The 19,550-nt window shown below is 40.2% G+C and overlaps 1 protein-coding gene across 1 annotated transcript in view; it reads right to left on the bottom strand.

The window, feature by feature from the left end:
• Positions 1-18,981, bottom strand: part of dtd1 (D-aminoacyl-tRNA deacylase 1) — a 32,944-nt gene extending 13,963 nt beyond the window's left edge. The window contains exons 1-4 of the mRNA XM_034188347.1: positions 18,747-18,981; positions 12,838-12,928; positions 11,062-11,297; positions 7,164-7,261 (exon numbers count right to left, since the gene is read on the bottom strand). Coding sequence (XP_034044238.1) covers positions 7,164-7,261; positions 11,062-11,297; positions 12,838-12,928; positions 18,747-18,789 — 468 coding nt within the window. The 5' untranslated portion in view covers positions 18,790-18,981. The remainder of the gene's footprint in view (positions 1-7,163; positions 7,262-11,061; positions 11,298-12,837; positions 12,929-18,746) is intronic.
• Between the last annotated feature and the right edge of the window lie 569 nt (positions 18,982-19,550).

Below are 19,550 nucleotides of genomic sequence, written 5' to 3'. Positions count from 1 at the left end.
TACACACACACATATATATATACACACACACATATATATATATATATATATATATATATATATATATATATATATATATACACACATACAACCCCTGGCAAAAATTATGGAATCACCGGCCTCGGAGGATGTTCACTCAGTTGTTTAATTTTGTAGAAAAAAAAGCAGATCACAGACATGACACAAAACTAAAATCATCTCAAATGGCAACTATCTGGCTTTAAGAAACATTCTAAGAAGTCAGGAAAAAAATTGTGGCAGTCAGTAATGGTTACTTTTTTAGACCAAGCAGAGGGAAAAAATATGGACTCACTCAATTCTGAGAAATAAATTATGGAATCACCCTGTAAATTTCATCCCCAAAACTAACACCTGCATCAAATCAGATCTGCTCGTTAGTCTGCATCTAAAAAGGAGTGATCACATCTTGGAGAGCTGTTGCACCAAGTGGACTGACATGAATTATGGCTCCAACACGAGAGATGTCGATTGAAACAAAGGAGAGGATTATCAAACTCTTAAAAGAGGGTAAATCATCATGCAATGTTGCAAAAGATGTTGGTTGTTCACAGTCTGCTGTGTCTAAACTCTGGACCAAATACAAACAACATGGGAAGGTTGTTAAAGGCAAACATACTGGTAGACCAAGGAAGACATCAAAGCGTCAAGACAGAAAACTCAAAGCAATATGTCTCAAAAATTGAAAATGCACAACAAAACAAATGAGGAACGAATGGGAGGAAACTGGAGTCAACATCTGTGACCGAACTGTAAGAAACCGCCTAAAGAAAATGGGATTTACATACAGAAAAGCTAAACGAAAGCCATCATTAACACATAAACAGAAAAAAACAAGGTTACAATGGGCTAAGGAAAAGCAATCGTGGCCTGTGGATGACTGGACGAAAGTCATATTCAGTGATGAATCTCGAATCTGCATTGGGCAAGGTGATGATGCTGGAACTTTTGTTTGGTGCCGTTCCAGTGAGATTTATAAAGATGACTGCCTGAAGAGAACATGTAAATTTCCACAGTCGATGATATGGGGCTGCATGTCAGGTAAAGGCACTGGGGAGATGGCTGTCATTACATCAGCAATAAATGCACAAGTTTACGTTGATATTTTGGACACTTTTCTTATCCCATCAATTGAAAGGATGTTTGGGGATGATGAAATAATTTTTCAAGATGATAATGCATCTTGCCATAGAGCAAAAACTGTGAAAACATTCCTTGCAAAAAGACACATAGGGTCAATGTCATGGCCTGCAAATAGTCCGGATCTTAATCCAATTGAAAATCTTTGGTGGAAGTTGAAGAAAATGGTCCATGACAAGGCTCCAACCTGCAAAGCTGATCTGGCAACAGCAATCAGAGAAAGTTGGAGCCAGATTGATGAAGAGTACTGTTTGTCACTCATTAAGTCCATGCCTCAGAGACTGCAAGCTGTTACAAAAGCCAGAGGTGGTGCAACAAAATACTAGTGATGTGTTGGAGTGTTCTTTTGTTTTTCATGATTCCATAATTTTTTTCCTCAGAATTGAGTGATTCCATATTTTTTTCCCTCTGCTTGGTCTAAAAAAGTAACCGTTACTGACTGCCACAATTTTTTTTCCCTGATTTCTTATAGTGTTTCTTAAAGCCAGAAAGTTGCCATTTGAAATGACTTTAGTTTTGTGTCATGTCTGTGATCTGCTTTTTTTCTACAAAATTAAACAACTGAATGAACATCCTCCGAGGCCAGTGATTCCATAATTTTTGCCAGGGGTTGTATATACATACATACATACATAATTAATGTGTGAACACCCCCTTTTCTACTTTTTTACTATTAGCCCAATTTCATAGCCTTAAGAGTGTGCATATCATGAATGCTTGGTCTTGTTGGATTTGTGAGAATCTACTGAATCTAATAAGAAATATACTCAAAACCTGGATTAATCTTTTTAGTCACATAGCACTACTATTATTCTGAACACTACTGTATATTATATATATATATATATATATATATATATATATATATATATATATATATATATAAAAATAAACTCCCATTTCAACCCTTTTCTATGTTTATGTAAAAAAAAAAAAAAAAAAACCAGCATGGTATCATGGCAGTGAAATTCAGACTGAAGTAAATAGTAAATAATCATCAACGTTCAAGCTGGAATGAAACACAATTTGCTGACTTAAAACCTTATAAAACTCAAAATGAACCTTACATAATACAAGCTTGCTGTTTGTTGGGCTTCAGCTTAGATTCCAACATAAAAAGCACAGACAGCTGAACAAACAATTTTGACTCCTTTCCGTCACTATCATCTTGAGTTCTAAATGATCGACCCCAACCATGTAGCATGTCAAAGAGGACATGGAAACAGGATGATTTTCAGTGCCCGTATAAGGCTATTGTTTGTTGGCCGCTTGACCCTGTGATGCACTAAATCCCCGATTCATGGAAAGAAAGGAACAGTGTCTATTGGCCGCTGCTTCACTCCTTCTGTGCCAAGCACAGCCTACTGGAGGGACTTTTATCCCTCATGTTCAACTTCGGCTTTGGCTCCTCAGCCACCACAGCTAAGCATCCCAAACAGACAAGATTAAAAATTCTAAGGATTGCTTAATAACCCCCTCTGGGCCAGCAAGCCATGCCCACCAAAGGGAGCATGGCCACAGCCGGCAAGCAGCCATACCATTAAGACGCAGGCCAAGTTCCATGGAAGTGACCGGAATTGGTCCTGGAGGACACAAGGGACTGATATATGGACCTCTTTGTATAAGGATGAAATAAGAGGCTGCTGGCTAAGAGCTTAACTGAGAGGCCAGAAAATATTGGTTTTGCCATTGCTTTAGAGAATAAATTACACCTCCCCCGATTCATCCATTCATTCATTAATTTTCTGCCGCTTAACCTGGTCTGGGTCACGGTTGCAGCAGACTAAACAGCTCAACCTACACTTCCCTATCCTCTGCCAAATTCTCTAATGCTTCCTAAGGGAAAGCCTAAGGAGAACCAAGGTGTTCCCAAGCCAGGTGGGAGATGCATGTTCTCCGGCACATCCTGGGTCTTCTTCTTGGCCTCCTGGAAGGCCTCGCTGGGGAAAAGACAAGAGGGGATCCTCACCAAATGCTCGATCCACCTCACTGGCTCATTCTGATGAGAAGGAGGAGCGGCTCTACTCCCACCCGGATAGTCGAGCTTCTCACACTGTCCAGGAGTGAAAGCCCAGATACCCGACAGAATAACTATTTCATCCGCTTCTATACACAACACTGTTCTTTCAGCCATTACCATCTGGGAGGACAAGAACATAACTCAACTGGTAAATCGAGAGTCTTGCCTTCTGGCTCAGCTCTTTCTTCACCATGACAACCCAGTACCTTAAAGACTTCAGATGTAACCCCAATCAGTCTGCTGATCTCAAACTTCATCTTACCCCACTTATGAAGAAGACCTGAGATATTTGAATTCCTCTACTTGAAGCAATAACTCTCCTCTGACCCAGAGGGGACAATCCCCCATTTTCCAACAGAGGATCATGGTCTCAGATTTGGAGGTACTGATCCTCATCGTAGTTTCTTCACACTGTCTCAATCCTGCCCAGTGTACGTTGGAGATCACCATCTTTTTTTTTTGACAACCATAGTCATATTAAAATATTGCTTGCAATCAAGCATTTGCATGATCTATTCAGCTTAATTAATATATTCAGGTTGTGAGAAATCCTTTTTTGAAATATCAATAGGACAGATGTTTGGGAGTCATTTTGTATGAAGCAGATGTGGTGAGTGGTAAACAGTCCCAACAAAATCTTCATAACATCACCAGCTGTTTTGAGTTCACTTAGTTGTTGATACCCATTTATTTCCTTTGAGATATTTTTTGACAACTGAATTTCTCTGACATTTGTCCAAGGAGAGCAGTCAGTCACTTGAATAAAGGTGGTTTAATATGGCTAAAGTTGTTTAAATAAGGAGACCGCATCATTTAACATAATTTAAATTATGTTTTGTCCAATATCCTCCTGAAAAAGAACCGAGAATGCATATTCACACACTGAACTTCCCTTTCCAGGAATTTGTACCATGCCATTCAACTGGCTTTGTGTTGGCGTTGTCACTTTAGTGCAGTGGACAACTGAAAAATCATTCAAATGGTGAAGCAAGCACCAAATTTGGCACAAATATGCCTCAGACATTACCCTTTTAAAATGGCAGGGTAATGTCTGAGGCATATTTTGCCAATTGAATTTTCAATTGGCAAGCAGCTAGGGGTCAGTTGAAGATTTACACAGGGGTCAAAATTAAAAGATGCTCCAATCATATTGAAAACTATACCACATTATTTGTTTGATCACAGAAATTCCAAAAAGGTATAATTTGGACCATCTGTGACTGAATGTTATGGAGTTATGGCGTAAAAACAGCAAGAATTGTGACAAAGGTCAATTTCAGTTTGCACAGGGGTCAAAAGTTAAAGGTGCTCTAACTTGGAAAAAATAATGCAAATTACACTATGTAACAATTTTTGTTCCTGGCTTCTAAGGAAAAATTACTACATTCAGCACAAACTTTGATTTTTTTTTACATTCTAGAAAGTTCTAAAAGTTTCTTGAAATTTCTAGATAATTCTGGAAACTTCTAGAAAATTCTGGACAGTTCTAGCAGTTAAAGAATATTTTAGAAGACTACTCAGTAGTAGTGAAGGCGAATCGAGAATATTCTTGAAAACAGACAAATTTCAAAATATCATTGTCCTGATCAATTCGCATATGAATTGAGCACAAAAGTGGTTTATATTCGCTAAACATCCGCAATATACCTGAAACATGCTTGTATGAGTCGGCCGACACCCGCAAACGTCCGCAATTATCCGCAGAGGCATGTTTTTCCGTTGCCAGGATTTTTGAGCTGCACAAAATTTTGGTTGTGGATGACAGCCGCCTTACATATTCAATCTATGCGCTGTATATCCACCGTTATCTGCAACTGACGGGTATTGCGGCTTGGCAGCGGACTGGGACAGTGTGTAACACAGATATAGTGTGCCTATCATGTCCAAATCACAAACTAAAATAAGTTTTAGCGAATGCAGACAGAATGGCCACGAATAAAGCGTTTGTATTAAGTCTGCTTTGCATGCGCAATACAACCGCTGTTTCCGCCACACGTGGGCGATGCATTCACAATACATCCGAAATATTTCCGTTATAATCGCAATGTGTCCGATCCGTTTCCTCAATACGTGCTTTATACAGCCGTGATTGTTCCTCATATTCGCTATACATTATTAATATATCCATAATTCATACTGGGACATTTGTCATTTTTGGCCAATTTTGTTGCGGACAACATCGAACGCCCATAATTTGTATACACAATTCATGTGCAATTAATCCTCTCCCCAGTGGGACCGGGCCTTTAGTTATCATGTTATGGAGTAACAGATGTCACATGTCATAGAATGTAATGGACATAGACATTGTTTAACCTTAACTTTGCAGACCAAGCACTCAGCACACTCAAAACTATTCCATTTATTAATCCCATTTGCTCAACCAATAATTTGCATCAATTTTTTTTTTTTTTTAATCAAAATTGGACCAACTTTAACTTTTGACCCCTACAAACTGAATCACCATTTTTGCTATTTCTCACCCAATAACTCCACTGAATTCAGTTATAGGTAGTCCAAACTATACCTTTTTGAAATCTTTATGATCAGACAAATAATATGGAATACCTTTCAATATGATTGGAGCATTTTAAAATTTTGACCCCTGTGTAATTCTTTAATTGACCCCTACCTGGCCACCTTGAAAATTCAAGTGGAAACTCTGCTTTTCAAGAGTAATGTCTAAGGAGTATTTGTGCCAAATTTGGTGCTTGCGTCACCATATGAAGTATTCCTCTGTAAATATTCACTTATCTGCTGCACTACTTTGGTAGATAATTAGGAATTATTCACTGATGTATGTGGAAATAAAGCAACCAGTTATGTTGCCGACTCAGTCTTACTGACAGTTCTGCTTTCAAAGTTTAAATCTAGAAAGTGTATAGGTAGCCCAATTATTTATTTTGTTGTGTGGCTTTTAATCGCTACTGCTCAGTGAAGCGTGTTTAGTGAAACCCAACCATGCTCAAATTCAAACACATCCACGATTCACTCATTTGAGAGGTATCCAGTTCAAAGTTGCTAAAAAACTAATAGGTTTTGTTCAAGTTATTATGGCCACAAAAATCAATACCCTGTTGACTGTACGATAAAAAGGGCAAGACCACAGAAGGTCTTGCTAAAACCAGATCATGCACAAATTCAAACCATTCTGAGGTAGTCATTTGAGAAATCCAATTCACATTTGGTGAAAATCTGATGAATTTTGTTCCAGTTATCATAGGAACACCACACAGTGACTGATTGAAACTGACACACACACACACTGATTTCTACATCACCCTACTGGCCTTAATACAGCCAGTGGGAGATAATTACCCAGAAACCATCCAAACTCATCAGAGCTGCTTCACAGCACGTACGCCAAATGATAGTAACATTTACTGATCCAACAGGACAGTTTCAGCATGAAGGAACCAATTTAATCCTCACTGGAATCTTCTTTCTGGATTACGAAGCAGTCTTCTAAAAGGGAACAGGAATGGAAGCGTGGTCGACTCCCACAGGGCAAAGTACTGCAGACAGTAAGCATAAAGTAACCACAGCAAGTGCTCTCAAACCTGTGCATGCACGTTCACGTGGTAGCATAAACCTCGCTCGTCCACAAAGCACAGACGTGCACAGAATTTCAGCTTGACAGGGGGGTGAACGTGCAGCAACACGGTGAATCAGTCTCCAGCCAAAAGCGTGCAAGCTGGTTCCAACTATCGGTGTCACTCGCTGCACTCTGCCACACTGTGCATCATTACTGTCCACACAATTAACTATCATCATCAACTCATTGGTCCAAATGAGAGGAAAAAAAAAATCCTGTTCAAATGATCTTGCATGACAGCAACAAGAGCATATACCACCACCTAGTGGCTCAAAATAAAATAAAAAAAACACCCCCCCCCCAGAAGTGAGAAGTCACCAACACTATAATTTTATACATTCAATCAATCACCTCACATATTTGGTGTGACTGAGTGCAGCGACAATCTACCTGTCTGGGATCTGTGGGACCAGAAGGCGAATTCAGCTCAATGGTAACCGGGCCGTCATTTTGGATATGGACCTCCATAATGGCTCCAAACTTCCCATCTAGAAAAGGATTGCCAAAACAAACAAAAAAAGTATTAGTGCATCCTTTAATGACAGCAAATCAGTAAATGTGTTTCTTTCTGTTTTTTGTGAAATTGTGGAACAAGCAGTCGTCGCCAAAAAAACAGGAGGGGACCCACACATTTATCCATCTATTCACTTTTTCAAAGCCTAGACATGTATTCTGATGGGGCAACAGGAGATTAAAATCAACACTGTCCTTTGAGGAACGTGACAATAAGAACATTTTTTCCCCCAAAGTGCCCTAAATTACATTTTACACATTAAAATACAAACCAACACCTATTTTCTATGTAAAGATTTTATGGCAACACTCCCTCTGTGTTATGAGCTTTTCTGTCCCATTTACATTCCTGGCATAGCTGTAAGTGCACATCAGCGATTAAATCAAAACAATAAAAATCTTCTAAAAAAATTTTTTTTTCATGCCCAATTTTTTTCGAATAAGTGTTGATAAGATGTTCACCATTTGCCTTTTTATAGAAACCCTTTTGTGATCACATCCTAGCTTTTAAAGTAAAACAAGGTGGAGACAGCAAAGAAAATAGGAAATTGTTCTCCTGCTTAACAAGATTATATTCACTCACCAACCATTGCTGCTCTTTTCTAATGCAGCATCATATTATAGAAAGACTTCAACCTACACATCATTTAAATATTTCAGGATAAACACATTTTAAAAGGACAGCTTTTCTATGGCTATTACTTAATTCAATACCAATTAAAAACTCAGGTTTGTAGCAGGTTTGTGAAATGGGGGATGGGGGGGTGGACGTTTATCAGCAGGGGGTCTGCCAAAAGTTTTGGGTTTTGATGTCCAGGGATGCATTCTGGAGGGTTTTTTTGATGACTAGTTTCTTACCCTTACCTTCAGTGCAGTTGTACTGCTTAATGCGTGTCGTATTTGTATTTTGCTTTGCACATTTTCACCTGTTCTTTGATATCACTTGATATCAAAGACTTGATACACGGTTAACATCCACATCAATCTGGGGAGCAGGTCATGTTGGTACAGCCATGCTTTAAACTTCCCTGGGAGTCCAGATTTCTCAATGTTCTTCAGCCAAACCTCTACTTGCTTCTCAGTGCTGCGGACATTGTTGCGGTCCCTTAGTGACTCGTCATACAACTTTCCAAAATACTTGATGGGATTACCCTTGATAGATGGGATGATCTCACCTTGTATGAGCAGATTGTACTTCACTGTGATGTTTCCCTTCCTAAAAAAGTCATGCTCCTTGATTTTCTTAGCTTGAATGTCATTGTCGTTCATGTTGCACCCCATCAAGTGTCACTAACTACCTTGCCTGCACATGGATTGATGTTGTGATTGTTAGGGCATTCATGTAACCTCTGATCACTGGTTGTTGGACCCCTGAGTACATCACTGGGCCTCTGGGTTCCTTTTCCCCTGCTTTGATGGTGAGGTTCATGCCCATGTCCAACAGAATGGAGGAGACTGTGCGTCTGGTGACAATCCCTCTCCAGAGGTACTGCCACTGTGCGATGCAGTCCTTAGTCTTAAACTGGAGCTTGATCCCTTCCAAGTAGTGGCTGATCATTCCCTTGATGTGATAGTACTTCAGAGCTGTCCTGATTAGACTGTGAGGAATGGACCCCGTAGGCGTCAGTCAAGTTCAGACAGACTACTGTCAGGTCACCTTTCTTTGACCTGGCTTCATGTATCATCTGGCTTAGGACTGCTGTGTGCTCCAGGCATCTCGCGAATCCTGGGATCCCTCCCTTTTGGATAAAGGTGTTTACATATACATTTTTGACCATGTATGTGGACATCTACCATGCCACCCCTGAAAAGAAGATTTTACTTTCAACAGTGAGTAGGGAGATGGCCCTGAATTGGCTTATGTTTGCTAAGGCTTCCTCTTTAGGAACAAAGCAACTTCTGCCAGCTTGACGAAACTATGCCTTTCTTCCAAATCCTCCACAGCAGCTTCCATAACTGCCAGAAAAGCTTTGGGCAATTCTTGTACACTTTATAGGGTATACCACTGGGGCCTTTATAGGGTATACCACTTCCCGAACTGCCTTCCAAGTTGGTTTGTTGGTGTTGAGCATGATGGGGGCTCTGCTGGCTCTTCATCTGGGGGAAGACATGAAAAATGTCTTCAAAAGTGGACCTTTAATTAAGGAATGTTGTGGAGGGCACACGCCCCCCACAACACCCTCTTGCCATCTGGATTCGCCCCTGGTTTACAGTCTCTGAGCAGGAGCAATCCAGAATTTGTGTACTGACCGAGAGGTAACAAGGTTTTATGAGCGTATTTTACATTATGCCTCATTTGTCCTACATTTGTCCTCAGACAAAGACTTTAGGCGTATTTTTTTTGGGGGGGGGGGGTTAGTGTTTGTTGTTCTACGTCGCAGGTCTGCAACTGTGTTTTTAGTTTAACCTCAGTGAGGACACTCACAGAGAAACTCGGAGCAGACTTTGAAAGAAAAGAAAAAGTTTAAAAATATGTTTAAAACTTTGCGGCGCTGTGAGACACCCAAACACACCGCTCCCCTCCTGCAGACAAGACAGTGGAACAGACACAGGAACTCGCTGCCAGAAGAATAAAACAAAAATGTTATTCTAGAAATCAATTTTTGAATGTTTTGAGCACAGTAAATTTCATATCTTGCGTCCAGCCTTAAATTTCTGCCAGGACAATGTCAGCACAAACCCTGCCCTTTGGCAAACCAATTGACATAAATCCATCGTAGCGACGGAGAACTTTAATCCCTGGGACATTTCATACTTGAGAATTCTGCATGTACAAGTTTAGCTTGTGCAAGTTTTGCTGTTGAAAAGCTCCAACTGCCATTCCTTCTACTCAATGCAAAGAAGGGAGGGTTGGGGAGGGATGGCTGAGAAGGAAATCGTTTTGATCCTGAAAATACAGTTAGTAGTACATTTGGTGGCAGAAAAAAAAATATGAGGACAACTTTAAAGTGACAGCAAGCCGTTTGTGACTAAAACAAGTGTACCGAATATCGCTTCTGTCAAATGTACATCCAGGACAGGCGAGTGTTTATGTCGTTGGTTTCGGAGTTTTATTATCATGTATGATCAGGCAGTTTTGGAGGAATTGAGGACAAAGAAAGAGTAACGGGGATGAGAGAGTGGGGATGTGTATGAGGACAGGAAGTTTTCGAATTAAATGTTCTCCTTTTTTTTTTAAACCACTGGGCTCAAGAGATTAATGGCACCATGTGCACCACAAAGCTGTGGGCCGCGAAGAGAAAGCGTCGCATCATCGTATTGCCCAACTAGCAAGGAGGGGTGGGGGGTAATTAGGAAGCCACATGCCTCCTTTGCTGGGACAAGGTGTTCTCTGCACCTGCTCCCTGGTGGACTGCCCCAATTTACTGCATCGCAAATAACGCACACCTCTATCACCACCATAACACCACACACACACACACACACACACACACACACACACACACACACACACACACACACACACACACACACACACACACACACACACACACACACACACACACACACACACACACACACACACACACACACACACACACACACACACACACACACACACACACACACACACACACACAATCCTCAGAGCAAACCACCTTTACTTTACACTGGCATGGACATAAAATCAATTAAACAGCAGAGGGATGGGGTGCTGACCAAAACTTAGAAGTGTGTGGCGATAACAATGACACGTTTTTTAAAGGCAGTCTTTTCTTCCTAACTGCAGGATCTGACATTTATTCAGAGGACAATAAAGACTGTGTTCACACACCCTTAATGAGCTCCGGCTTGTACGCGCTGCGCATGTTCTCCATAATGCCATTGTAGAAGGGCTGGGCCAACTCTGCAGGCATGGCTAAGTGGAAGTCTGGCTTGTTGCCCTTCAGGACGCACTGCAGGGTGAACTGGCTCACACACAGCACCTCAAACTCCCGGTCCATTACGCTTTGGCTCCACGCCCGGCCCTGCTCGTCTTCAAACACCCGGAGGTTCAGGACCTTACGAACTCTGAAAGCACGAGTTGAAAAGGAGCAAAATAATCAGCTTAAATCTGCCAGAATCGTTCCTGTGCCCACTTCTCACATTCATCATCTCCATATAAAAGGGAAAATTATGGAGATGAAGTTTTACCTGAGAAAGATACTTGATTTTGTTTATTTATTTATTTTTTTTTTTTAATCAAAAATATGTCCAAAATTTCCTACTGTACAATTGTTAGTATGCATTTTAATTTCACTTTGAGAATCAAATTTGAGATAAAATTACTTAACATTATTTTGAAAACAAAACAAAACAAAAAAAAAACCATCTATTTTGTGATTTCTCAAAAGGTAAATATGGATTTTTTTTTTTCCCCTAATTTGTTAATGCAAAGCACATAGTTGCAAAAAACCTGTTTTTGAAACCAGAAGACAAACTCCTGATCTACAAATTCCACATGTTGCCTGTGTTTTAGGCCACGTCTTTATTACGCTGTGCTCTGCAGCATAAGCTGGGACAGCATTTTCAAATGTGGGCATTTTGGTGTAATTTGGGCCAAACCTGGTGAAATGACTGAGGGTCAGCCAAGGACAAAATAACTTGATTTTGAAGGAACTTGGTCAAAAGCCACAGTCACAGGCCTAATTTGTTTCCCCCGTTCTTTCTTAAAGGTAATAATCAGCACAGCTATTTCAAGAATTTGATTTAAAATACACTCTATAGTTACTGTTGAACACTAATATAAAGTCACATATCACCTTTCTATTGGTTATGACCTTTGACCTTGGGTAACCTTGAAAGGTCAAACTCATTTAAAGTGGCTATTTCAACAATCTGGTTAAAGATACAACCTACAGCTACTATAAAACATGAATACAAAACCATATACCTTTCTACTGGTCACGTGACCTTTGACTTTGGGTGATGCTGAAAGGTCACTCGAGATAGCTGTTCATCTCCAACAGTTTGGAGCAACTATGAATGAAACATCTTGGGAGGATTGGGTGTTGGTCAAGTTTAGTCTGGTTCTATTTTGGACAGAATTCATTCAACGTCAAGAACACATAGCACCAGATGTTACACACATATAAGACACAGGGGTCGCAACCTTTCACTGCCCAATCTAGTTTATTTAATCAAATTATTTCCAACGCATAGACATATAAATACAGGGACACAGATTACACATAATAGTTAGCTAACTTTAATGTCTCATGGATCACCATGTAACAATTCCAACAAAAAAGAATAAGCAACTTCAGTAAATGAATAAAAAGTAAAATAAGCCTCATTATCCAATTCTGGATAATACCATATTCGCTTAGTCACATTAAAATTCTGCGTTTTCGCTCTCTCGCTCTAATTGGGGTTAAAGCATAATTTCATTAGAAACTGACAAAACACTCTCTCTCAAAAAGGTGAGAAAGTCAAAAGAAAAAACAAAACAAAAAAAATTCCTGAATGTACTCTTGGATATAGACCGGCACAGACCTGCTTTCTTGGAAAACAAAACCCCCGATGCATGTAAAAATACTTTTTTTTTTAGTCCATAGTCAAAAGCACTCACATGTAGTCCACCTCTTTCTGGGTGTCCTCAGCAGATATTCCCAGCAGCACACACAGTCCCCGTCCGATTGAACTGATCTCTTCTCCTCCCACTGCCACAAAACAGGAAAAAAGGCTACTGATCTAGTGAAGCAATAATGCAGTTATGTCATCACCTAAGAGAAGATCAAATTTAGATTTTGAAAGATAAATTTTTGCAAAAAAATAAAATACATACATTTAAATTTTAAATAAGTAAATAAAACATTCCTTTCACATTAGGCTAATTCAAATGAAACAACTTTGCCCTAAGGGTGATACAAGTTTAAAATATCACGATATTTCATAGTATTTCTGAGGAAAACAATGTGATAATATGAAAACTGTACCATTAATCACACTCACCTCTGGACAAAGTTATCCCAAATTCAATAAAGAATTTCTATGAAGTGGAGACGGATGCTTCCACTGTTGGAGCATGTAAAAAAGCTGTGCACTTTTTAAAAATACCCACCAAGCACCGGAGGTGCCATAAAAAGGCAAATACAGAATGAAATCAGAGCACTCGACATGCTATGTATGCACACAACATATGAGCCACTCCCAAGGTTTGGTTCATTTGGGTGCACAAATTAAACAATTTAGTCACTGCATGCGGTAAAGGCATTCAATCCTTTGCATGCACGCACATTTGTGCAATCAAAATCTATTCTGTGTTCAATAAATATATTTTTGTGTTTGTTGTTATCCATACAAAAAGGCAAACATCTCTCACCAAGATAATAATAATATAGCACCTTCAACTGCACCACAGACTAAAACAGTTAAATGTGGTCTATTAAACATTAGATCTCTCTCTTCTAAGTCCCTGTTAGTAAATGATATAATAATTGATCAACATATTGATTTATTCTGCCTTACAGAAACCTGGTTACAGCAGGATGAATATGTTAGTTTAAATGAGTCAACACCCCCAAGTCACACTAACTGCCAGAACGCTCGTAGCACGGGCCGAGAGGGCGGAGGATTAGCAGCAATCTTCCACTCCAGCTTATTAATTAATCAAAAACCCAGACAGAGCTTTAATTCATTTGAAAGCCTGACTCTTAGTCTTGTCCATCCAAATTGGAAGTCCCAAAAACAAGTTTTATTTGTTGTTATCTATCGTCCTCCTGGTCGTTATTGTGAGTTTCTCTGTGAATTTTCGGACCTTTTGTCTGACAGTGCTTAGCTCAGATAAGAATTATAGTGGGCGATTTTAACATCCACACAGATGCTGAGAATGACAGCATCAACACTGCATTTAATCTATTGTTAGACTCGATTGGCTTTGCTCAAAATGTAAATGAGTCCATCCACCACTTTAATCATACCTTAGATCTTGTTCTGAATTATGGTATGGAAATTGAAGACTTAACAGTATTCCCTGAAAACCCCCTTCTGTCTGATCATTTCTTAATAACATTTACATTTACTCTGATGGACTACCCAGCAGTGGGGAATAAGTTTCATTACACTAGAAGTCTTTCAGAAAGCGCTGTAACTAGGTTTAAGGATATGATTCCTTCTTTATGTTCTGCAATGCCATATACCAACACAGGGCAGAGTAGCTACCTAAACTCTGTGAGTGATAGATTATCTCGTCAATAGTTTTATATCCTCATTGAGGACAACTTTGGATGCTGTAGCTCCTCTGAAAAAGAGAGCCTTAAATCAGAAGTGCCTGACTCCGTGGTATAACTCACAAACTTGCAGCTTAAAACAGATAACCCGTAAGTTGGAGAGGAAATGGCGTCTCACTAATTTAGAAGATCTTCATTTAGCTTGGAAAAAGAGTCTGTTGCTCTATAAAAAAAAGCCCTCCGTAAAGCTAGGACATCTTACTACTCATCACTAATTGAAGAAAATAAGAACAACCCCAGGTTTCTTTTCAACACTGTAGCCAGGCTGACAAAGAGTCAGAGCTCTATTGAGCCGAGTATTCCTTTACCTAGTAATGACTTCATGACTTTCTTTGCTAATAAAATTTTAACTATTAGAGAAAAAATTACTCATAACCATCCCAAAGACATATCGTTCTCTTTGGCTGCTTTCAGTTATGCCGGTATTTGGTTAGACTCTTTCTCTCCGATTGTTCTGCCTGAGTTATTAGTTACTTCCTCCAAACCATCAACATGTCTATTAGACCCGATTCCTACCAGGCTGCTCAAGGAAGCCCTACCATTAATTAATGCTTCGATCTTAAATATGATCAATCTATCTATTAGTTGGCTATGTACCACAGGCTTTTGAGGTGGCAGTAATTAAACCATTACTTAAAAAGCCATCACTTGACCCAGCTATCTTAGCTAATTATAGGCCAATCTCCAACCTTCCTTTTCTCTCAAAAATTCTTGAAAGGGTAGTTGGAAAACAGCTAACTGATCATCTGCAGAGGAATGGTCTATTTGAAGAGTTTCAGTCAGGGTTTAGAATTCATCATAGTACAGAAACAGCATTAGTGAAGGTTACAAATGATCTTCTTATGGCCTCAGACAGTGGACTCATCTCTGTGCTTGTTCTGTTAGATCTCAGTGCTGCTTTTGATACTGTTGACCATAAAATTTTATTACAGAGATTAGAGCATGCCGTAGGTATTAAAGGCACTGCGGTGGTTTGAATCATATTTATCTAATAGATTACAATTTGTTCATGTAAATGGGGAATCTTCTTCGCAGCCTAAGGTTAATTATGGAGTTCCACAAGGTTCTGTGCTAGGACCAATTTTATTCACTTTATACATGCTTCCCTTAGGCAGTATTATTAGACAGCATTGCTTAAATTTTCATTGTTACGCAGATGATACCCAGCTTTATCTATCCATGAAGCCAGAGGACACACACCAATTAGCTAAACTGCAGGATTGTCTTATAGACATAAAGGCATGGATGACCTCTAATTTCCTGTTTTTAAACTCAGATAAAACTGAAGTTATTGTACTTGGCCCCACACATCTTAGAAACATGGTGTCTAACCAGATCCTTACTCTGGATGGCATAACCCTGACCTCTAGTAATACTGTGAGAAATCTTGGAGTCATTTTTGATCAGGATATGTCATTCAATGCGCATATTAAACAAATATGTAGGACTGCTTTTTTGCATTTGTGCAATCTCTCTAAAATTAGAAAGGTCTTGTCTCAGAGTGATGCTGAAAAACTAATTCATCCATTTATTTCCTCTAGGCTGGACTATTGTAATTCATTATTATCAGGTTGTCCTAAAAGTTCCCTGAAAAGCCTTCAGTTAATTCAAAATGCTGCAGCTAGAGTACTGACAGGGACTAGAAGGAGAGAGCATATCTCACCCATATTGGCTTCTCTTCATTGGCTCCCTGTTAATTCTAGAATAGAATTTAAAATTCTTCTTCTTACTTATAAGGTTTTGAATAATCAGGTCCCATCTTATCTTAGGGACCTCATAGTACCATATCACCCCAATAGAGCACTTCGCTCTCAGACTGCAGGCTTACTTGTAGTTCCTAGGGTTTGTAAGAGTAGAATGGGAGGCAGAGCCTTCAGCTTTCAGGCTCCTCTCCTCTGGAACCAGCTCCCAATTCAGATCAGGGAGACAGACACCCTCTCTACTTTTAAGATTAGGCTTAAAACTTTCCTTTTTGCTAAAGCTTATAGTTAGGGCTGGATCAGGTGACCCTGAACCATCCCTTAGTTATGCTGCTATAGACTTAGACTGCTGGGGGGTTCCCATGATGCACTGAGTGTTTCTTTCTCTTTTTGCTCTGTAAGCACCACTCTGCATTTAATCATTAGTGCTTGGTCTCTGCTCCCCTCCACAGCATGTCTTTTTCCTGGTTCTCTCCCTCAGCCCCAACCAGTCCCAGCAGAAGACTGCCCCTCCCTGAGCCTGGTTCTGCTGGAGGTTTCTTCCTGTTAAAAGGGAGTTTTTCCTTCCCACTGTCGCCAAGTGCACAGGGTGTCGTTTTGACCGTTGGGGTTTTTCCGTAATTATTGTATGGCCTTGCCTTACAATATAAAGCGCCTTGGGGCAACTGTTTGTTGTGATTTGGCGCTATATAAATAAAACTGATTTGATTTGATGATGTTGTTTGCGTCAACAACATGACCGCAAAGTGTGAAAAAATGATGGATTTACATTAAAATACAGGCAACATAAGTGATAGAGCACATACAGAACCTGCACTGACTGGCCTTCAAATGAGAAACTCATCATTTAAATTGGATGCACTATTAATTTCTCAACAGTCTGAATGCCCTCCCCCATAAAAATCATTCCTCCTGCCTTCACTGCGCATGTGTCATTTCAGAGCGTCAGCAGCAATTCACTGATTATTGCCTCGTTTCTGCTTAAAACTGCACTCCAGTCATCATCTATCTCAGCAACAGATATCTGAAGCTTTTGTACAACAATCATTTCCACATAAATTCAGCATTATTTCCTAATAAAAGACAGGGGAAGCGATCAGAGCGCAACAGCAGCACGTCTGAGGCCAACTCTCCAAGTCTGACTCTCTACACCCAAAGGGATCAAAGGTAAGGAATAATGTCATTTTTAACCATCAGATGACAAAGTACAACCTATTTATTCTAAAGTTTAAGCAGAAATGAGGCAGTTGTAAGCAGAAACAAGATCTGTGAATCGCTGCCAACGCTGAACGCTCCGAAATGACGCATGCACAGTCAAGGTATCCATCCATCCATTTTCTTCCGCTTTATCCGGAGTCGGGTCGCGGGGGCAGCAGCTCAAGCAAAGCCGCCCAGACCTGCCGATCCACACACACCTCCCCCAGCTCCTCCGGGGGAACCCCAAGGCGTTCCCAAGCCAGCCGAGAGATGTAGTCCCTCCAGCGTGTCCTGGGTCTTCCCCGGGGCCTCCTCCCAATGGGACGTGCCCGGAACACCTCTCCAGCGAGGCGTCCAGGGGGCATCCGGAAAAGATGCCCGAGCCACCTCAACTGACTCCTTTCGATGTGGAGTAGCGGCTCGACTCGGAGCTCCTCCCGAGTGACCGAGCTCCTCACCCTATCTCTAAGCGCCCAGCCACCCTGCGGAGGAAACTCATCTCGGCCGCTTTGAAAATGTCTTTTATGTCTTGAAATTGTGATCTGTGCTGCTGTCTTGGCCAGGACTCCCTTGAAAAAGAGATTAGTAATCTCAATGGGACTTTCCTGGTTAAATAAAGGTTAAAAAAAAAAAAAAAGCAGGGGATTTTTAAGGGGACACCGGGTTTCTGTGTTCAGCACAAGAAGGCTTCATTATCATGACTCCAGAACAATGATCCGAAGTGCGGATGTGTCAAATGTTTTGAAATGCTTCAAGATGAGTAATTTCCAATACCGACAAAAACTTTCGCTTTCATCTCCATTCAAGTTTTACCCATCATTTAAAGTTGTACTTTAACTGTTCCACTGGATATATATGACAACATTGTGAGAATTGTTTCTTCAGAGTTTGCTGAAACTGTGCAGAAATAACTTTTTTTGTCATGCATCGACTAATTTCAACAGAAAACAACTGCAAATGTGAGGTCCTAAAATTTGCATAAATAACACTATGCAGACTTTCGGAAGCCTTGCTCAGTAGAATTCCGATTTGGCCCAGGTTCAATTCCAGAATATGTGCATTTTGCAGACATCTGATAGACAGAATGACGTCACTTCGTAACAGAAAATTATCCGTCATCTCTCAGTACGAACTTCCCACAGACACGCGGATTAACAACACTATTAAAACAGCCTTTATTCGCCTGAATCTAGCAGCGAAGTTTGCGGACTGCACCGCTGATTTTTAGAAGGACATGCTAAAGCTAACTGAGCTTGATTAGCCAAGAGACCGTAAATGAGTCATTTATCTCAGCTTAATTGCCGACTGTGTCGACACTTGATGTGTTGACGCGGTCAGGAATCAGCACTTACCTGTCACCGTGGCTCTGGTAACTCTCTGAATGATCGCTTTCATTGTTTTGGTTAAAATAAACTTATGAGCACTACAGCGTGAACGTGGCGACGTCGCCCTCTAGCGGCAGCGAGCGGAAATACATGAGCTCGGAGTTCTTTTTCTTGTATTATACAAAGCAGGTGCAAGAACAAAACGGCACATTACCGCCACCAAGCGATTGAGTGCGCGCATCAGGATGTGTTTTATTTATACACGTTTTTAAAAAAATTAGACACGTGTATCAGCATCCAAAGTCTTCGGTTTCTCCTCAACTACAGATCACGTCGATTATCTCAAAAACTGAAGTGAACAAAATATTTGAAAAATTGTCTCATCTTGCTGTGTTCAAAAATATGCACCAACAATAAAAATTTAAAGGGCGTCTCTTCTGCGTGATTTTTGTGTGAATTTGACCGTTTTGTTAAGATAATCTGAAAACGTTTTAACTAAATCACAGTAACAACAAAATAAAGACCATTCAGATAGGAGGTTGATGTTGATGATGCTGCAGGTGGCAGCTCTCAAAAAGTGGCTGCAGTGCAAAAAGACTAGTGATGGAAGCCACCAAGACACCCTGAAGTAGTTATTGGCTTATGTGTGTGTGATTGGAGAAACTGTGCATAAATAATCATATAAGTGGGTAGAGTTCAGTGAAGTGCTGTGGATACGTTGACCTTAGAGCATGGAATAGCTGATTAAACTTTAGAGGGAATTCAGTTCATTATACATTCACCTCTGATAAATTTGGAGGTATGTAAATCTATGATCAATTGTAAGAGCGT

Source organism: Thalassophryne amazonica, chromosome 15 (genome assembly GCF_902500255.1).
Source record: "Thalassophryne amazonica chromosome 15, fThaAma1.1, whole genome shotgun sequence".
Classification (NCBI taxonomy): domain Eukaryota; kingdom Metazoa; phylum Chordata; class Actinopteri; order Batrachoidiformes; family Batrachoididae; genus Thalassophryne; species Thalassophryne amazonica.
The sequence above is the reverse complement of the archived record's forward strand: the minus strand, read 5'-3'. Positions and strand labels throughout refer to the sequence as shown.